At 36.9% G+C, this 21,816-nt stretch overlaps 1 protein-coding gene across 4 annotated transcripts in view; it reads left to right on the top strand.

The window, feature by feature from the left end:
• The window catches only part of LOC140160821 (cytoplasmic aconitate hydratase-like), a 29,389-nt gene extending 9,400 nt beyond the window's left edge, over window positions 1-19,989 (top strand). For 2 of the 4 annotated variants that reach the window (XM_072184159.1, XM_072184135.1), the window contains 14 exons: window positions 2,387-2,456; window positions 2,895-3,078; window positions 4,035-4,174; window positions 4,630-4,801; window positions 6,565-6,665; window positions 8,515-8,791; window positions 9,164-9,299; window positions 10,280-10,364; window positions 10,852-11,008; window positions 11,669-11,796; window positions 12,934-13,038; window positions 13,600-14,013; window positions 14,851-15,036; window positions 17,472-19,989. In XM_072184159.1, the coding sequence (XP_072040260.1) occupies window positions 2,387-2,456; window positions 2,895-3,078; window positions 4,035-4,174; window positions 4,630-4,801; window positions 6,565-6,665; window positions 8,515-8,791; window positions 9,164-9,299; window positions 10,280-10,364; window positions 10,852-11,008; window positions 11,669-11,796; window positions 12,934-13,038; window positions 13,600-14,013; window positions 14,851-15,036; window positions 17,472-17,582 (2,266 nt within the window). In that variant the 3' untranslated portion in view covers window positions 17,583-19,989. Of the gene's footprint in view, window positions 1-2,386; window positions 2,457-2,894; window positions 3,079-4,034; window positions 4,175-4,629; window positions 4,802-6,564; window positions 6,666-8,514; window positions 8,792-9,163; window positions 9,300-10,279; window positions 10,365-10,851; window positions 11,009-11,668; window positions 11,797-12,933; window positions 13,039-13,599; window positions 14,014-14,850; window positions 15,037-15,926; window positions 15,959-16,696; window positions 16,729-17,471 lie in introns of all 4 variants that reach the window. The other 2 variants (XM_072184142.1, XM_072184151.1) reach the window with 2 other exon arrangements.
• The last annotated feature ends 1,827 nt before the right edge of the window (window positions 19,990-21,816 follow it).

The raw sequence follows: 21,816 nt of genomic DNA, 5'->3' as shown, positions 1-21,816 counted from the left end.
GTCAATGCCATTACTGTTAAGAAATTGGAATTCTGATTCAATGTTCTCTTTCATTTTAGCCGGCACTAAAATTTAGCTAGCTGCAACCCTGGTCATGTGTGTGTGTATTTCTGTATTATGCTCTGTTCTATGTTGCTGCTTTTGCTTTCTCAATTTGCCAGCGAAGTGTTACATGTAATCTGATTATCACCATGTCAACTGGATCATGCTTTTGAGTTCTACACCAAGATCGAAATGATCGCAACACAAAGTCTATGGCATGTACTACCAAGACCAAAAGTGCATGATCCAGTTACCAGGGAGTTGCGTAACCACTTTGCTGGCGAATCCTGTCTGAAATCATGAAATGTTTGTATGTCATTCCCATTGTGTTAAATCTTTCCAATTGCATTTCTATTTCTATTGCTTTTCAATGATTGTGGATACCATTCAACAATAAAAATAATAAAAATACCATCTGGTACAGTTTCCTGTTAAGTTTTAGACTCAATAACAAAATGTGTGTTCATTTCCTCATACACTTAAATTGCACTGTATTTAATTGTTTTAGTGTTGTGTATTGTGTTCAGATTCAGATGTCAAAAAAACCATTGTCTCATCTGTTTCTTCCCTTTCACTACTTTGATTCTTGGTAAAGAGGAAACTTTCATGTGACATTAACATTTCACATCCGTACATGGGGCAAAAGTAACTCAAATTTTTAATAATTATTTGGCTGCATTAAAAACAATAATTAAAGAGTATTTTTTTGTGATTATTAAATTTGTAAAACTAAAATGCAACTTTCACTTTATGTTATCAGCAAATAATGTTATCAGCAAATATGATCCTATTCATCAAAAAACATGACCTGTACTCCAAACAATATTGAATTTCATAAAAATGAAAAATGTGACAGGTATTTGTTCATGCCTTTTATAAAAATACAAGGAAAGATTTTTATTGATTACTGCAAATGGCAATAACAAACGCCATCTGTGCCTATTATTATTTAGTAATATTATTTACCAGGCACTTTTAAAGTGCTTTTAATCCAAAATACATGTGCCAAACCACATAAAAATTAAAATAGAATGAAGCATGTATTATGATGGAGATCAAGAAATTAAAAATAAAAAACCTTGCAATGTGACCTTACAGCTGAAGGTGTAATAACTACAACATCTCGAAATCTACAGACTTAAAAACTACAGCAAAGGTAAAAATTAGGCCTGCAAAAACTAGAAAAGCAAGATCTATGAGCTTTGTATGCTCCAGAGGAAAGTGGGAAGCCAAATACATTTAAATTTTGGGAGTTCATAACAATTAGCAAGTTTTCATAATAAGCTCAACCTGAGGTTATTGACGGGCATGTTGATACTAGGCTTTATGCTGTACAGTATGCATATTGTTATAGAGGGCCATACTACAGGTTGTAAGTATTATAATGTACAAAAAGCAGCCTGGGTTCAGAACAGTAACCTCAGATTGTTAAAAACATTTAATTTGGAAATGATGATTCTTGAGCTGTTTCATGACAAGTGTGGTTGATGTTGATTTACTTAAATATACCCCATGTCAGACCTGCTACAAGTCCTTCATGTACTATGTTCTATCATATAACATCAAAACTACCCCCAAGACTGAATTCATGCATTTGCACATCCTTAACCATTCCACCCTTTCTATTTTCAATTTAATTCATGATGTAATGTCATTGTACCCCTTTGTTATTTTCCCTGTGTGCAAAAAGCAAAGCATTGTTGTCAACTTGTCATACAGGAAACCAATGGAATCATGCATAAATTATAATTAAAAAAACACGTTTTTAATATATGTCTGGTCTGTTCAAATGTTAATTATGCAAGTTTCTGTTTGCATTTTTATTGTAGCCCAATTTTAAATAATAATTAAAACTCACGTCAAGAAATAAATATTTTTGACATAATGTTTATTAAATTGATTTTGTTTGACAGAAGTTAGGCCTAGAAAATTGAAAAGGCAGAAAATCAGGCTAAATTTGATAATATATTTTGATAAATTTTTTGTGGTAATTGGCAAACAAGCAATGTTTTTATGCTAATAAGGTGATCTTTTTGAAACTAATGCATTAACATGCTTCTACTAATTCTTAGTTTACAAAGGTTTTAGTGTCTATAAATACCAAAAAGAATAATAATCAGTTATATACTTAACAAAATCAGAGTGTGAGTGAAAGGGATAAACTGGTGAAACTGGTATCACAACTGCCCCATCTTGATTGCATTTAAGAAAGCGTTAATTGCATGTATATAATGCTATTAGATATGAGTGATTTGTACATTCTATCGTTCATTGACAAAAACAGGAAAATATTCATTTGAATATTATGTTTTAATGTGGCATTATTTTGTTTTCATTATGTCAGTGCTGATGCATTGCAAAAGAATCAGGATATCGAGTTTGAGCGCAACAAGGAGCGATTCCTCTTCCTCAAGGTAAGCGCCTAATAAAGGTCTCCCCATACCAAATCATGGCCAAATGTCTGCATTTATCTGTAATCAAAAATCCACCCAAATTCATCAAGTTCTACAAAAAGGTTTACAATGGTCCTATTCCAAAAATTTATACACCCATATGGAAAACATGACCTTTATCTTCCACACAGTGGGTGTATATTTCAATAACCCGATTTCACTCTGCTGTGTGCAATATTAAGGTCATGTCTTTCACAGGGGGTATGGTTTTCAAGTGGAATAGCCTGATCTATCTGGATTGTAAGAGCTTCACAACAGAAACATATTAATGCTCTGCAACTCTGAAATGATTTAATTTTTATTTGCAGTTTTGAAATAAATTGCCTTTTGTGTGCTTTTGTAAAAGTAACATTGTTTGGGTCAATGTTAATTGTGTCTTCCACTTTTCTTTTGTTGCAGTGGGGTGCACGAGCATTGAAGAACATGTTGATCGTTCCTCCTGGTTCTGGCATAGTCCATCAGGTCAACTTGGAGTATCTTGGTCGAGTAGTGTTCAACAGTGACAATGTTCTGTATCCTGACAGCTTAGTGGGAACAGACTCACATACAACCATGATAAATGGTTTGGGAATTGTTGGATGGGGTGAGTGTCCTGGGTGAGGGGGGGGGGGAACAGACTCGCATACAACCATGATAAATGGTTTGGGAATTGTTGGATGGGGTGAGTGTCGTGGGTGGGGGGAACAGACTCGCATACAACCATGATAAATGGTTTGGGAATTGTTGGATGGGGTGAGTGTCCTGGGTGGGGGGCGGGGGTACATATTCGCATACAACCATGATAAATGGTTTGGGAATTGTTGGATGGGGTGAGTGTATGGCTGACAGCTCGCAACCACATAAATAGATTGGCTGTCAGCAAGATCAAAGTTTAACAATATTCATGCACCTAATTAGAGCCCAGTATTGTCGATATTCTACCAATATTGGGTGTCGAATGGATGCAACATTAATGTACAATCCATATTTTGTCAATTCGGCAGACAAGTTTTATCCATTTGAATGTGACGACAAAATCTGGACACAATTATGTAGCCCATTTTTTATGTGTTTAAATAAATAACCCCAATGTGTGTTTCGGTTAATGAACTTGGAAAATTTTTAAAAAATAAAAAGACAAAAATTTCAATACAAGTCTATCTGTGAATTTGTAAAACAAGATGTGTAAGCCTTGCAACTATATAGTATAACATTGCGGAGGGCATTGTAGGGCATTGTGGGCAGAACATCAATTCCCCAAACACACAGATCAGTCTAAAAGATCATATGGGACTAAAAAGTGAGCCCAGCTGTATGGTGTGATACAGGCCTCAAGGGCACTCATTCTTCAAGGCCAGTGAACGAAGGCCACTGTATACTGAAAATTTAAAAATGCTTTGAAATGGAGGGAAAGTCTAAGGGCAACAAAGGCTGTGGCCTTCGTAAATTTCAAGGCATGGTGGGATATGGACCCATCACAATCATCAGCTCTCATCTTTGCTCCTCAAAGTATTGTAGGTCAGAATCTAATGATTATTTTATTTAATGTGTTGTTCTCAGGTGTTGGTGGTATTGAAGCAGAGGCTGTCATGTTAGGTCAAGCCATCAGTATGGTGCTACCTAAGGTAGTTGGTTATAAACTCACTGGTAAAATGGATCCACTAGCTACCTCTACTGATGTGGTACTCACTATAACAAAGGTTCGTATCAGTCTTGACATTGTATAGCAGGTGATATTCAAGCCGAGGTTTTTTTAAATTCAGGGCATGTTTAGTCATGATCATGTTCAACGATAAAAATTTCTGGAAGTAACCAGTACCATAGTACTTTGTAAGTGAAATTGAATGGCATAGTTACCCTTTCCTTTTGATACTACTTAATTGATTTACTGCACAGTTTCATCTGTGGGATTGGTTTGTTATCGAAATACTATTAGTTATCAAATCCAGTGAATATACTCAAAGCTTAAGCTTTTGCCATCTTGGATGATGGCTTTCTGAAAAGTAACTTGGTTCACAAAAAACCTGCCAAAATCAAATCAACCATAACATACCTTTCACCATAGAAAACCATATAATAGACTAGGATGGAATAACCATTATTGATAAGGAGACTAATCAGTTCTAAAGTTATTGAATTGTGTTTTTCCTTATAGCATCTGCGTCAAATTGGAGTGGTTGGCAAGTTTGTTGAGTTCTTTGGTCCTGGTGTAGCCCAGCTATCCATAGCAGACAGAGCAACTATTGCTAACATGTGTCCTGAGTATGGAGCTACTGTTGGATTCTTCCCTGTAGATAAAAACAGCTTGGCATATCTGAGGCAAACAGGTAATGGGATATTCCAGGTGAAATCCATACACCCCCGTGGAAGACATGACCTTAATCTCCCACACAGGGTGTGTAGAATTCAAATGGAGTCATCCATTCAGGTAACCCAATTGGAACTTCACACTCCTTGTGTGGAAGATTAAGGTCATGTCTTCAATAGGGAGTGTATGGATTGCAGATGGAATAGTCCAATGGTGTAATGATTAAGTTGAATTACAGCTGTTGAGCATGTAAATATGGGACAGGAGTTCTGATTGATTGATTCAATGGATTGAAAAAATATTGATGTGTGATTGGTTCAAAGATATGCTTCACTTTTTTATGCCTCCACCGGAGGTATTATGTTTCCTGGTTGTCCGTCCATCCGTCCGTCCATCTGTCCGTCCGAGCTTGCGGGTGCAATTTCTCGTAACTGGTAAGATGTACAGTGATGCAATTTGGTGGGGGGGATGGTCGTTGGCGGTCTTCAAATTCCAGTAGGTTTGGTTAGTGGGTCAAGGTCACCCAAGGTCATCTAGGGGTCATCTAAGGTCAAATTAGCAAAACCGTCGAATGAGCATGAACCTTGGTGGGTACTGTAAACCGTCCATCCGTCCGTCCATCTGTCCGTCCGAGCTTGCGGGTGCAATTTCTCATAACTGGTAAGATGTACAGTGATGCAATTTGGTGGGGGGATGGTCGTTGGCGGTCTTCAAATTCCAGTAGGTTTGGTTAGTGGGTCAAGGTCACCCAAGGTCATCTAGGGGTCATCTGAGGTCAAATTAGCAAAACCGTCAGTATGGGCATGAACCTTGGTGTACAGTGATGCAATTTGGTGGAGGGATGGTCGTTGGCGGTCTTCAAATTCCAGTAGGTTTGGTTAGTGGGTCAAGGTCACCCAAGGTCATCTAGGGGTCATCTAAGGTCAAATTAGCAAAAACCGTCGTATGGGCATGAACCTTGGTGGGTACTGTAAACATTTAGAACCAAATTTTTTTGAAGGTCATTTTGGGGTCACACGGAGGTCATCTGAGGTCAAATAACTTTAAACTGTTGTATGGGCATGAAACTTGGTGGGTACAGTCAACATTTAGAGTCAAATTCTTGGACGGTCATTTTGGGGTCATCCGGGGTCATCTGAGGTCAAATAACTTAAAACTGTCATATGGGCATGAAACTTGGTGGATACAGTCAACATTTAAAGTTAAATTTTTGGATGGACATTTTGGGGTCAGCTAGGTTCACACAGGGGTCATCTGAGGTCAAATTACTAAAAACCGTCGTATGGGCATGTACATTCAACATGATACACCTCAAGGTGGAGGCATTGCGGCCGACGCTTTGCGTCGAGAACCGCGCAAGCCGAGAACCGCTCTAGTTCTTTACTGGTTTAGGGATGTATAGCCCAAATTCACATGCTTTTTCCTGCAAAGTCACTTCAGGCACTTACATCTCAGCAGGTAATGCATAACTGCTTACTTTTTTATGTTTCACATTCTGGACTGGTACAGCACAGCAAAAGTTAACATAGTTGCCCACAACATAGCCAATTACACATCTTGAATCTTTGATACTTAAGCAATTTTTCTATTCCATAAGCGGTGTATCAATGGTGTTTTATTGGTAGTTCTTGATAGTAAAATTAAAGAAATAGATCAGAAGTGTAGAGCCTTAGATACTATATGTAATAAAGAAGTTTTATGTTCTTTATCATTGTGTTAGTTTATAATTTTATGTATATTTTACAATCATATTATTAATTTTTTATTAATAAATACTTGCAGCTCGTGAAGAAGACAAGGTGAAGTACATAGAAGCTTATCTTAAAGCCAACCATATGTTCAGAGATTTCACCAATGCTAATGAGGACCCAATCTTCTCTGAGGTAAGGGGTCAAACTTATTACAAAGTGCCATATGTTCAGAGATTTCACCAATGCTAATGAGGACCCAATCTTCTCTGAGGTAAGGGGTCAAACTTATTACAAAGTGCCATATGTTCAGAGATTTCACCAATGCTAACGAGGACCCAATCTTCTCTGAGGTAAGGGGTCAAACTTATTACAAAGTGCCATATGTTCAGAGATTTCACCAATGCTAACGAGGACCCAATCTTCTCTGAGGTAAGGGGTAAAACTTATTATGTTCAGAGATTTCACCAATGCTAATGAGGACCCAATCTTCTCTGAGGTAAGGGGTAAAACTTATTATGTTCAGAGATTTCACCAATGCTAATGAGGACCCAATCTTCTCTGAGGTAAGGGGTAAAACTTATTATGTTCAGAGATTTCACCAATGCTAACGAGGACCCAATCTGAGGTAAGGGAAAAGTTTTTCATTACAAAGTGTATACCGTAACCACTCGGGTATAAGCCCACCCCCTAAGGGCAGATTTCACTTCAAAAATGGGGGTGGGCTTATAACCGAGGAAGGGCTAGTGCTTGAATTTAAAAATAAGAACAATCACCCCCATTTGTATATGCCCAATGTACCAGTAATTTCTATCTTTTATGTCAATTTCTTAAAATTATAAGTGTGGAATGTTAATTATCAACTGATATTTTTTATATTTGTTCTTAAATATGAGAGCAAAGTATTGATTTGATTTAAGAACTTGGTCAAAATTTAGTACTGGGCTTATACCTGAGTGCACCCTTGTTCCCAGAATGTTTTGAAAAATAGGGGGTGGGCTTATAGACGAAGATGGGCTTATACCCGGGTGGTTACGGTAATAGAAATGTGATTTGCATTTTAGCAAGTTTTATTTGCAAGTTTATGCTCTGTGTGCTGGCCATAGGCTTTAACATTTACAATTCTCAAAAAAGTTGAAACTTGTCGTCTGCAATCGGCATTCGCTCGCGGGGAGAGAGTTAAGTATATTCATGCAGTGGGTAGATGTCATAGCAATGCAGAACATTTAACAGTATTCATAGTGTGCTTAACAGAACCAAATGAAATGGAACAACAAACATTTGTTTAGAATGGCTGATAACAAGATCAAAGTTTAACAATATTCATGCACCTAATTAGAGCCCAGTATTGCAGATATCCTACCAATATTGGGTGTCGAATGGATGCAAAATTAATATAAAATCCATATTTTGTCAGTTCCGCAGACAAGTTTTATCCATTTGAATGTGACAACAAAATTTGGACACAATCTTGTTAGCCATGTATCACATGTTTATTGAAATAACCCAACATGTCTCTGTACTTGGTGAAACTGAAAAAAAGGATGTAAGTGCTTTTAGATGTTTCTTTTTCTCATGTCTACAAAGGTTTTCATTCTGAGGCTCACTAATAATGTGTATTTAAATCAAATGTGGGATTTTACAAAAGAGTGAATAAAAAAAACCACATTGTAATGCAGGGTTGTAGCTAGGATAATTTTAGTGGTGGGTGGCATATAAAAAATGAAAATTTTGCATATTTGGCCATTCTTCGTCAAAATGGACCAAATTTTTTACTAATTCAATAAAATTGTGCAATGGTCTCTGAGTGGTGGGCTCCAGTGCTAAAATTGCAGCTGAGTAGTGGGCTCCAAAACTGAGTGGTGGGCTCTGCAGCCCACCACCGCCCACTGTAGCTACATCCCTGTTATAATGCAATACAAGCAATTTGAAGCTACCCAATGATTACTAATTTCCTCAATAAATCCCTACAATAACTACAATGATAACAATGACTACAATGTTTACTTTTTTTTTCTGTTCAAATGTCCATGTAATATATTAGGTGGTAGAATTGGATCTAGGGAGTGTCACAACTTGCATGAGTGGTCCAAAGCGCCCTCACGACAAGGTTCTCGTCTCTGACATGAAGGATGATTTCCAGAAATGTCTGAACAACAAAGTCGGCTTCAAAGGATATGACATCCCAGAAGATAAACAGAGCACTACCATCCCCTTTGTATTGGATAATCAGGAGTACACATTGAAGCATGGGTCAGTGGTGATTGCTGCTATTACTAGTTGTACCAATACAAGTAATCCCTCTGTCATGCTTGGAGCAGGTGAGTTCTAGCTACTAAATCAATTTGTTTTTTCTTCTTGATTTCTTTGTATATGTTCTAATAAGTTATGTAAATATACAAACCAATATTCTCAAATAATTGTTTTCTTAAATGATGTCATATTGTCATGGTAGGGTTTGTATGTCATTGTGTAATAACTGATAATCAGTAGATTCAGATGCATTGATACACAGAAATATTATGTGTTTGCTCAAAACAAGCTTTTAGGGCATATACATTTTCTAAACACTGCCCTTGTGATGAAGTTATCAAGTTTTCAGTTCTGTAAGTTTAGTGTGGTGTAATGATACTGTACATGAACATTTTTCAAGTTACTTATTTTTAGTATGAAATATTTTGTTTTTCCTGCAGGCATACTAGCCAAGAAAGCAGTAGAAGCAGGTTTGTCTGTGGCGACCTACATCAAGACTAGTTTAAGCCCTGGTAGTGGCGTGGTCACATATTATCTACAGGAGAGTGGTGTTATCCCATACTTGGAAAACCTTGGGTAAGATCAATTGAACACACATACCCCACCCCCACTCATATACACCCACAAACATGGACATCTGCATTTGACACTGGCAACAGAGGATATATGTAAATTGATATTTCACTATTGAAATTTTTGAACATAAATCTGACAATTAATTGCCAAACCTTTGACCTGATCTCAAATGGGGGTAAATCTATCTAAATGTGTGTTGCACCCTCTGGAATAAATCTTGTGACCGTGAATGACCATGTTGCATTTGTCCATGTTTTATGAGCTTAAATTCATAGAATAGTCCATGGTTGCGGGTGATAATAGATGCACACACAAATCATCACACAAACGCACACACACCTGCACCTAATTAGAGCCCAGTATTGCTGATATCCACCAGTGTTGGGTGTCGAATGGATGCTATATTAAAGATTACACTCCAGATTTGTCAAATGCACAAGCAAATCATATTCTTTGTTTTGTGATAACAGATTTGGAAACAATTTATCCTTTCTGTAGTGTACCTTTCACTTAGCCATTTTTGCAAAATTTACTGTCACAATTACAAGAACTTCCCCAAACAATCTAGTTCCAGGCATTCGTAGACGTAGATTTCAAAACTATAGCAAAAATGCACATTTTCAGGCATTCTGTCCCTTGCTTTCATCCCTAATGAGCTATGCCGTTCGGATGACATGACCTAAATCTCCTACACAGGGAGTGTGAATTTTAAATGAGGTTACCTGAATCCGACTCTTATTTGAAATCTACACCCTGTGTGAGAGATTTTAATCTCCAACACATGACCTTGAAAGGTTATGTCTTCCTTATTTAAATATTTGAACTAATACAAAAAAAAATTGTTTTAAATCTTGAAAGCAGACACCAATCAACAAAGAACATAAATATGGCAGTAAAAAAGTGATGAGATATATGCTCATTGTGCAATGTTACCAAAGTGTTAGTGTTCAGGTGTGTTTGAATGCTATGTTCTTTTCCAGATTTTCAATAGTAGGCTATGGGTGCATGACTTGCATTGGAAACAGTGGACCATTACCAGAGCCAGTAGGACAGGCCATAGAAAAGGTAGGCATTATTGTTATTGAAGATAATTTCAGATAGAAAATTAAGTAATACCAAATATTTTTCAAAAACAATTTTTAAAATATACAAGTGCAAAATGTACCAAAGTAGTAAATGTACCCATGAGAAAAAGTACAGTGACCTACTAAATTTGAAATGCGCTATTCCATTTGAAATCCACACTTCCCCTGTGGAAGGTTAAGACTCTGCTAAAATATTCCACAGAGAGATTATGTTTTTCAAATGGAATTGGCTAGGGGTAATTCAATCAAAACCCATACTCCCTCTGTATATGATTATAAATTTCACTATCAATATCTTCCACAACTGGATGGAGAGAGTATTTCAAATGGAAGATATTGTCTATTCCATTTTAAAAATATCCCTCCGTGGAATACTAGCTAAATTTTCCACAGGGAAGTGTAGATTTACAGCCCAGTGTTCTCTAGTTTCACATACTAACCTTGTTTTTCTGTATTTTAATTTTCAGGGTGATTTAGTGGCATGTGGTGTACTTTCAGGGAATCGTAATTTTGAAGGGCGTATTCACCCTCTGACCAGGGCCAATTATCTGGCATCACCACCACTGGTCATAGCCTATGCAATTGCTGGGACAGTCTCAATTGACTTTGAGAAGGAGCCACTTGGTAAGAAAGTGTAATATACTGTGTAGGCTGAATAAGTAGATCTGACGGATGCTATTAATGCTAACTTGTGTCTTTTATGTAACAGATGTTATGCAAATGAGTAGTGGTTGCATAAGGTAATGTCCAACTGGAAATAACAGAGCCAGGTGTTAGGGTTACAAATGCGCCAAAGGCACAAGCCCACGGCGGCCATATGCGAGTGAGGGAAAACATACTATAGTTCATAAACATTTCAAATGATCATTACTCATAAGCAAGCCATGGCAGCCTTCTTGGATGCACATTGAAGTGAATATTGCCATGGGCTGTGAGCTGGAAGTGTTAGCAGAACAGACAGAAGATTAACACTATGCTTAACAGAAACAGAACAACAAAAACATTTGTTTAGATTGAGTGTCAGCAAGATCAAAGTTTCACAATATTCATGCACCTAATTAGAGCCCAGTATTGCAGATATCCTACCAATATTGGGTGTCGAATGGATGCAAAATTAATGTTAAATCCATATTTTGTCAATTCCACAAACAAGTTTTACCCATTTGAATGTGACAACAAAATTTGGACACAATTGTCAAAAGAAATGAATATTAAGAGGAGGAGAGAGAAAATGGAGCAAGTTGAGATGTCAAAAAATGAATGATATCATTCTTATTTCCTTAGGTTTGAATAATGAAGGCAAGGAAGTGTTCCTCTCGCGAGATATTTGGCCGACTAGAGAGGAGATTCAAGAAGTAGAGAAACAATTTGTCATTCCAGCCATGTTCAAAGATGTCTATAGCAAAATACAGGTGAGATTGATTGAAGTCATTACCTGTCCTCTCTGGCAATTTGAGATTGATTAAACTGCTTACATTTGAAGTTAGATTAGGTTATAAATCTTTTCAACTGGACTTCCAGAGCCAATTCACATCACTAGGCCTGATGAAGCATCAGAAATATGACATGATACTGTAGTCAACAAAAGTCCAGTTGAAAAGATTTATAACCTAATCTAACTTTTTCAACTATCTGGATGATTGAGAATATTCATAGATATATTGCTTACATCTGAAGTCATAACTAGGTATCCCATCTGTTAAATGGAGAGTGTAAAGCTATAAACTTTCACATGTAATTTGTTTTGTTATACACCAGGCACAAAAAGAAACTCGTCAGTTATATTCATCCTTGCTGTTCAATAACTTGATAATTTTGGATTATTCTGAAATATACATTTTGTTAATTTGACTTTTCTTTCTCATTTGACACCCTGTTCGTGAACATTGAGCAAGAATTGACCAAGATATGCGCCTCCAAACTCTCAAACCCCAAAATGAAAAGTTGCAATTTTAACGAATCAATTGTGCCTGTTACACTGTGTGCTTTATTGATTGGCCCTTGGTGCTTGTGTGCAATACAACGATGCGTTCTCATTGAAAATCGTTGAAAATGCAACTTTTGATTTTGGGGTTTGAGGCTTTGGAGGTGCATATCTTGGTCAATTCTTGTTCGTTTTTCACAAACAGGGTGTCAAATGAGAAAGCAAAGTCCAATTAACAAAATGTATATTTCAGAATAATCCAAAATTATCAAGTTATTAAACAGCAAGGATGAATATAACTGACGAGTTTCTTTTTGTGCCTGGTGTAGTTCAATTAATGTGCAGAGATGTGCTATGTATACAAGTCATTACTGATAAAAGTGCTTGTAGCTATCCATTAACATGAAATTACAAAATCACTATAAAATGTTGGGTGGGAAATCCTTCTTGAAACAGCAAATCTTGTGCAATATCATAGTATTTTGTTATGAAAATAAAATGCCTAGTAAACTTTCATATTAAGTTGGAAAAATACATAAATTTTGAATGTATACATTTCCTGTATCTGTTCAGTATATTTCTGGATTCATACTGAACATTTCAATTTTCTATTTTGTTGTAACAGAAGGGAAATACTCAGTGGAACTCATTAGATGCACCAGAGAGTATGCTGTACCCATGGGATCCAAAGTCTACCTACATCAAATCTCCTCCATTCTTTGAAACTATGGTAAGTAGAACAACTGAGTCAAGTACTGATGCAGTACTACAATTCATTGTTAGGCAAAAAAAAAAGATTGTTTGCTTGTCCTCCACTAACCGACCCTAATCTGAGAAATCTGGAAAAAAGGGTTTTTTTGTTTTACTGTCCAAATGAATACCAACACTAATTTTGGAAATTCCAGATAAAGTTTTTTTTCTTTCAACAATTTTGACATCCTGAAAAGTTTTTTTTTTACAGTTTCTACACACTTCTAAACTGTTTTAAAAATATTCATGAAGTGGTATACAGAGAGAATAGCACAATTCACAACTATTTGGGCAATTTATTAAGCTGATTAAAGGCATACAGTCATGTTTTGGCTATGACCTTTAAAAAAAATTTTTAATCCCCACCGACCGACCAATTCTGAAAAAGTTGTGGAGGACAAGCAAACAATCTTTTTTTGGGGGGGCCTTATAAGTCTTGCACTTCTAATTTCGAAGTCAAAATGTCTGGAAATAAAGAAAAGGTATGTGCAAATTAGTTCCACATATTAAATCTTTAAATTTTAATTTGTGTTAATTTCAGACCAAAGATGTATCACCTCCTGCAGCCATCACAAATGCACATGCCTTGCTCAATGTCGCTGACTCCGTCACAACAGACCACATCTCTCCTGCTGGCAGCATAGCACGTACCAGTCCAGCCGCACGCTACCTTGCTGCCCGAGGCCTGACACCTAGGGAGTTCAACTCATATGGCAGTCGACGTGGAAATGACGCTGTCATGGCAAGGGGTACTTTTGCTAACATTCGATTGGTGAATAAATTCATTGGTAAAGCAGCTCCTAAGACGGTGCATGTACCGTCAGGAGATGTAATGGATGTATTTGATGCAGCAGAGAGATACAGGGGAGAAGGGACGTCGCTCATCATATTGGCAGGCAAAGACTACGGGTGTGGCTCTTCAAGAGATTGGGCTGCTAAAGGACCTTGGATGCAGGTACTTACATGATTAATTTGAACAAGTTTGTCTAAAATTAAGGGGAATATATTAGTGTGTGGGTCATTTCAAATTTTCCATCTATTGGGCTATTCAGGTTGAAAACCATACACCCCTAATCCCCCTAGACATGGCTTTAATCTTCCACATAGAGAGTGCAAATTTCAAATGTGGTAACCTGAATGAGTGACTCCATTTGAAATCGACACCCCCCCCTGTGTGGAAGATTAAAGTCATGTCTTCTATAGGGGTGTGTGGATATTGTCCTGCTTGAACATCTCAATCAGTACTTCATATTTATTTCTGTGATTTGCAAAAATTCCTGGACAAAATTCCAGAAATTATTGGGTACAAAGTGATACCTCAGTGACAGTTTCATACTACATTGTAGTATTGAATGAAGATCTGGTAGGGTTTGTCTATCAAATCTTGGACTTAAATGGACCACCCACTCCGCCAGTTCACCACATAGAAACTGACTTGCACCTATTACTTTGATGACAGACAAAACAGAATTTTATGTGTAAAAATTTTAATTTCCGACTAATGCCCCAAGGAACTTGAACCAAAAGTAGGGTGATATCTTAAACAGCAGTATAATTGAAGACCGAATTAAAAAGACTAGTTTGCATCTGAAGTTAGGGCAAAGGCGCGGCACGACATGATTGGTTGCTGACCTGCGCAATACAGCATTTTTTGGTCTGGTTGACAGGACGTCATACGCATAGTCTTTATATTTCGGTCTTCAATTATAACATATTGACTTTGATGCTGAAGTGTTTATGCACATTAATCATTTCTACGGATGATTACAAGTATATCTCCATTATTATTCAGGGTATCCGTGCTGTGATAGCTGAGAGTTATGAACGTATCCATCGTAGCAACCTGGTTGGCATGGGTATAGTACCGCTTCAGTATTTGGAAGGAGAGAATGCCAATTCTCTGGGTCTGACAGGCAAGGAGAAATTCACTATAGAAATACCACAAGGTATACAGGCCAGGCAGCAGATACCAGTGAAGGTAAGGAAAAAATTAATGATATGACTATAGAAATACCACAAGGTATACAGGCCAGGCAGCAGATACCGGTGAAGGTAAGGAAAAAAACTAATGATATGACTATAGAAATACCACAAGGCATACAGGCCAGGCAGCAGATACCAGTGAAGGTAAGGAATTAATGATGTGACTATAGAAATACCACAAGGCATACAGGCCAGGCAGCAGATACCAGTGAAGGTAAGGAATTAATGATGTGACTATAGAAATACCACAAGGCATACAGGCCAGGCAGCAGATACCAGTGAAGGTAAGGAATTAATGATATGACTATAGAAATACCACAAGGCATACAGGCCAGGCAGCAGATACCAGTGAAGGTAAGGAATTAATGATGTGACTATAGAAATACCACAAGGCATACAGGCCAGGCAGCAGATACCAGTGAAGGTAAGGAATTAATGATGTGACTATAGAAATACCACAAGGCATACAGGCCAGGCAGCAGATACCAGTGAAGGTAAGGAATTAATGATATGACTATAGAAATACCACAAGGCATACAGGCCAGGCAGCAGATACCACCAGTGAAGGTAAGGAATTAATGATGTGACTATAGAAATACCACAAGGCATACAGGCCAGGCAGCAGATACCAGTGAAGGTAAGGAATTAATGATGTGACTATAGAAATACCACAAGGCATACAGGCCAGGCAGCAGATACCAGTGAAGGTAAGGAATTAATGATGTGACTATAGAAATACCACAAGGTATACAGGCCAGGCAGCAGATACCAGTGAAGGTAAGGAATTAATGATATGACTATAGAAATACCACAAGGCATACAGGCCAGGCAGCAGATACCAGTGAAGGTAAGGAATTAATTATGTGACTATAGAAATACCACAAGGCATACAGGCCAGGCAGCAGATACCAGTGAAGGTAAGGAATTAATGATATGACTATAGAAATACCACAAGGCATACAGGCCAGGCAGCAGATACCAGAGAAGGTAAGGAATTAATGATGTGACTATAGAAATACCACAAGGCATACAGGCCAGGCAGCAGATACCAGTGAAGGTAAGGAATTAATGATGTGACTATAGAAATACCACAAGGCATACAGGCCAGGCAGCAGATACCAGTGAAGGTAAGGAATTAATGATATGACTATAGAAATACCACAAGGCATACAGGCCAGGCAGCAGATACCAGTGAAGGTAAGGAATTAATGATGTGACTATAGAAATACCACAAGGCATACAGGCCAGGCAGCAGATACCAGTGAAGGTAAGGAATTAATGATATGACTATAGAAATACCACAAGGCATACAGGCCAGGCAGCAGATACCAGTGAAGGTAAGGAATTAATGATGTGACTATAGAAATACCACAAGGCATACAGGCCAGGCAGCAGATACCAGTGAAGGTAAGGAATTAATGATGTGACTATAGAAATACCACAAGGTATACAGGCCAGGCAGCAGATACCAGTGAAGGTAAGGAATTAATGATATGACTATAGAAATACCACAAGGCATACAGGCCAGGCAGCAGATACCAGTGAAGGTAAGGAATTAATGATGTGACTATAGAAATACCACAAGGCATACACGCCAGGCAGCAGATACCAGTGAAGGTAAGGAATTAATGATATGACTATAGAAATACCACAAGGCATACAGGCCAGGCAGCAGATACCAGTGAAGGTAAGGAAAAAAATGAATGATGCAACTATAGAACTACCACAAAGATATACAGGCCAGATAGCAGATACTAGTCAGGGTAAAAACAAAATGAAATTGATAATGTGACTATAGAAATACCACAAGGGCATTTTAAATGGAATAACCCAATTTCAATAACAGTGATGTTGGTCCATCTTAATGTGATAGCTATTGATTTCTGAGGGAAAATTGGAATACGAGTACCAGTTAGTTTCTGTAAATATATGCACCTAATTAGAGCCCAGTATTGCTGATATACCACCAGTATTGGGTGTCGAATGGATGCTAAATTAATATCAATACCAACCTTTGTCAACTACACAAGCAAATAATTTGATTGTGATTTCAAAATTGGACACAATTATTTACCCAAATGTGTAATTTCATCTACACTATTCTCAGTAAACCTTGTTTTGGGGGCATTTTTGATTATTATGTTAACTCTCTCCACACGGGTGTCGACTGCAGATGACAAGTTTCAAAAAATTGTTTAAAAATCCAAACATTTCAGAAATGTAAATTTGCATGACCATATTTGGAATCAGCATGAAAAATGCATTAAAATGAGTACAAACAAGCCTAGTATTGGTTCAGTACTTAAGATAGCTCTTGATATTTTGAGAAATTATCTCAAATCTTAGGACTTTTGAAGCCCATATGGCTAGCACACAGAGCATAATACAAATTAACAAGACCAACTTGATTTGTTTTATTCCTACTTACAGGTTAGCGATGGCCGTTCTTTCAATGTTGTTGTGCGATTTGACACTGATGTGGAACTCACATACTTCAAACATGGCGGCATTTTGAACTACATGATACGCACCATGTTGTAAAGGAAGATACCATCAACGAAACACTCATGTCATAATCGCACAAAAAACGTGGTTGCCAGACCAAGAAATTCATTGTTGTGTTGCCTGTGAGGCAATTTAATTTGATTTGTTCAAGTGTAGTGAATTATTATATGTATAACAGAAGAAACGACTAATAAATGGTGCAATTGAAAATAATTTTTTTATGTGCTGCCATGTGTAATGGGTGGAAATCTTTTATTAATTAGTTGGACACAAATGAATTTCTAAAGGTTTTTACTCATCAGGTGTAGGTCATAACAACAAATTGCAATCTTGCAAATGATTACTTAACATGTTGAAATTAAACTGCTGCAAAACCTATTTATTGTATGCTGTGGTAAAGGCCATGCTAATAATACAGCACATAACTAATGCTACTTGTAATTGAGTGACTGGATTTTAATATCTGCTGCATGTCACTTTGTTTTTTATCAAAAAAAAACAAAATTTATAAAAAAAAACCACAAATGTAAAGCGAGGTGGTTAAAAATATGCACACACATGTTTAAAGACACCGCATAGATGTGCATGCATAAGGGTGAAAAATATTATAGCAGTTTTGACATGAGAAGAAAACACAATAGCAACAATATGGGTGGTAACCAATATGGGGTTAATAAAAATATGAGCTTTCTACTGATGCCAAAATATCTACTCTATCTAGTTGCACATTACTGTGTGTGTGCCATTGTTTGAAAGCCCAATTTATTCAACTTTTTACTGGTATGATGTTCTAAAGGAAATCAAAAAACAAAAAAGATGCCCGAAAACGAACCTGTAGCGTAGGGCAACAAAAAGCCTGAAATGCATTGCACACAGTTCTTTGCTGTTATAACTTATATTATAACCATGTATATAATATGGCTACAATATAGATCTGATAATTACAAAATACACCCGTTTTGTTTATTTGCTATGCTTGGCATATTATTTATATTGTTTACCAATCATGTTCATTATACACCTTGTATTCTTGATTATGTTTGAGAAGTATAAACCTTGTTAATTTGTAGTTGATTTCATTATGGTAAATTTGTAAGAAAGTGTAAAATGTAGAATTCAAAAACAACTATATCAGATATGTCTAATTCATGTAAAAGATAATATTTTTGTTTGCAAATGTGAATTATTATGAAGTTTAAAGAATGTTGGATAGAACGTTCATTTAATGTATATATTTTGCAGCAAAGCTGAAGGTATCAATGAAATTTGAGGAAAGTCTTGAATTTAAGCTTTGTTTATATTGTCCATATGCAGACAATGTTTTCAAAGTATTGGGGGAAGGGGAGCAAAATGTTATGAAGCTGCTGGTGTGGGTTATTCTGCAGCTTGGAGATATTTTGCCTTTTTGGAAGTAAGTAAAAACAAATAAAAACGGGTTATTTTTTTAAAATAGTTTTAGGTAAGCCACATGATCTCTTTCATACCGTATTTACATACTTGTCATACACGGACTGCAATTATGAAAACTAGCATGTTGCAATACTGCTAAACTTTCAATATTTTTGCAATAATCTTGCGATTGAAACAGTTTACCCAAATTCCATTGATGATTGTAGCTATTCTGGAAGCCAGTTTATATCAAATAAGTTTGCTTTTGAATGTCACGATTCTAAAAATTTAATCAAATGTTCAAAAATGCAGACTATTTTGTACATTCAGATTAGCAGACTATAATTTGTGTTAGGAAAGTGCTGTGTTTACATTGATCACCATTTTACCCAACTCCTATTCATTCAAAGGTCGCAAATATTGACTGCTTGGTGCCAGAAGTGGGGTATGTGCAATATCTGCCATTTGTAGATGAGTACTATATGCTGTGTAAATTGCCAAATATTCACATGGCAGCTATTGTACTTACCCACTTCTAGCACTGAGCAGTCGTATTATGACAAGAGGAATATAACCACAAGTCCCATTTTATTGGATTTGGACCATGCTTCATCATTTGTAAGTGTGAATTCAGAATGAAAAAAAAAATCTTGTCTACATTAGACTATTGATCATGTCAAATTTAAAGTAGATGATGAGAGTCAATGTGAATGCTGAAGGCCTACTTGACTTGGTAATAGTAATTACATAGCTGATCCATAACACCTGGTGGAAAACATCCTTATGACACAAGTTGATAGGGCGAAGTCATGTAACAAAGGGTGCCCATCTTTCTAGAACTTAGAAGTAGAATACAGTGAGCTTATTATATTGTAGTATACCTTTGGTGAAGTGAACTCTGATGAATTGTATTCTATTGAGTACCCACCCTATTTATATGTGGTTGTCAGCCATTATACTGTATGTTCAGTATAGCTTTTCTATGACAGATATCAGTACATCTCACATGTTATTGTATGATCAAATGAAATAAATCATGTCAATATTATGTTTATTTTGTCGTCTTTTTTGATTTTATATGAGTGGTTGTATTAATCTTATTAATATCAAGTAGGTCTTTCTGCCCTGCCTTCGTGTAAACTACAGGGTGAGTCAAATAACAAGTGCAATACTCTTAAGAAGCCATATTTATTTTAGAATCAAGGTTTTAACATTTTATATGAATGCCATATTCATTGGTAAGTGTGAAAATATGAGTAAGTATTTTATGAATAATTTAGTGATGCCCTATTTTAATTTTCAGAGGCATTGGGAGTTTTGAATGAGACTACATAATGTAGAGTTTGGAATACCTTCCATTTTCTTTACTTGGCCCTTATGCAGTAAAGGATAGATTGTCACCGCCGACTGGAGTCCGAATACATCCCCTATTGAAGACATTACCTTAATCTTCCACACAGCGTGTGAATTTCAAATGGGGTCACCCGAGTAGGTGACTCCATTTGAAAACTACACCCCCTGTGTGGGATATAAAGTTATGTCTTTCATAGGGGGTGTATTAACTGGAATAACCCAATAATAGAAAGGGATACGCACACAAACGGTTTATTACTGTTGGGTACTGTTCGGTAACAAGCGGTGATCACAACTATATCATAACACAAAGAACCGAACCTTCTTATATTTAACCAGGGACCATGTATAAAGGGACTCACTGGAAAGTGCTTCCACTCATTGTACCATGCGACTTGCTAGTTTACAAATTATCCTTAATTGGCAAGCACTCATAATAAACTCCCCAAAAAAAGTTTGGAAACTTTCAAAAACGGTTGTATATCAGAAAATTTTGAAATCTATCTCCATATTGTTTCATACCAGCGAAAACATTGTTCTTTTCTGTCAACAATGATACCTCATTTGTGACGATAGCTTATTCCACGGCTGAGTAACTTGCTTTGAAAGACAGAGAGGTCTCAAAGAAAATGTCCGAAACTGACCATTATCTGCGCTCATCTTATTGCTCTGAATGAATGAACGAGTGGTTTAATGCATGAATAAAAGAATGAAAGAAAAGTTGTTTGCAGTACATCATGTTGAATGAAAAGTGCTAGGATGGGATTAGCAGTTCTACTACTTGTGGATTCAAACAGATCAACGCAAGTCAACCTATCTTGCTGGTCACTTCTTCATAGTGGTCATTTGCAAGAAATTTCTAAGCAAACATGGTTCGATTACCAGACCTGGATAAGGCTCGCGCTATTGGTCAGCTTGAGGCTGGCATACCTCAGAATCACGGCAACATTTGGATTTTCCTGCAGTATGATCTCCAAGCTAAAAGTCAAGTTTCGTCAGACCTGAGATGTGAAAGACAGACCCAGAAGTGGCCATCCAAGAAAAACAACGGCTGCAGAAGACCGGTACGTGAGACTGCCAGTACAAAAACCGTTTTTAATGAAACAGTGTGGTATTCCTTATTCATGTTTACTGATGCAAATGGCGCAGACAATGGCAGATTTGGCACATTTTGTTTGAGACCTCCTTGTCTTTCAAAGACAGTTACTCAACAATAAAATAAGTTATGGTCACAAATTTGGTGTCATTTTTGACAGGAAAGAACAACGCTTGTATTGATATGAAATAATATGGAAATAGATTTCACATTTTTCTGATATAAAGCCGTTTTGGTAAGTTTCCAAACTTTTTTGAGGAGTTTATGTTGATCAATAAACCCTGGTATGAACCCCAGCACAGTTACAACGTGGTGCGTAGCTTGCCTACATGTTTACCTATATAATGATAGACTCTAGAAATGCCAACATCATCAAAGAACATTATTTCATGAATTATTTCAATGCCAAAGTAAAGGATATATTGTCACCGC

This window comes from Amphiura filiformis, chromosome 1 (genome assembly GCF_039555335.1).
Source record: "Amphiura filiformis chromosome 1, Afil_fr2py, whole genome shotgun sequence".
Taxonomy (NCBI): Eukaryota; Metazoa; Echinodermata; class Ophiuroidea; order Amphilepidida; family Amphiuridae; genus Amphiura; species Amphiura filiformis.
The sequence above is the reverse complement of the archived record's forward strand: the minus strand, read 5'-3'. Positions and strand labels throughout refer to the sequence as shown.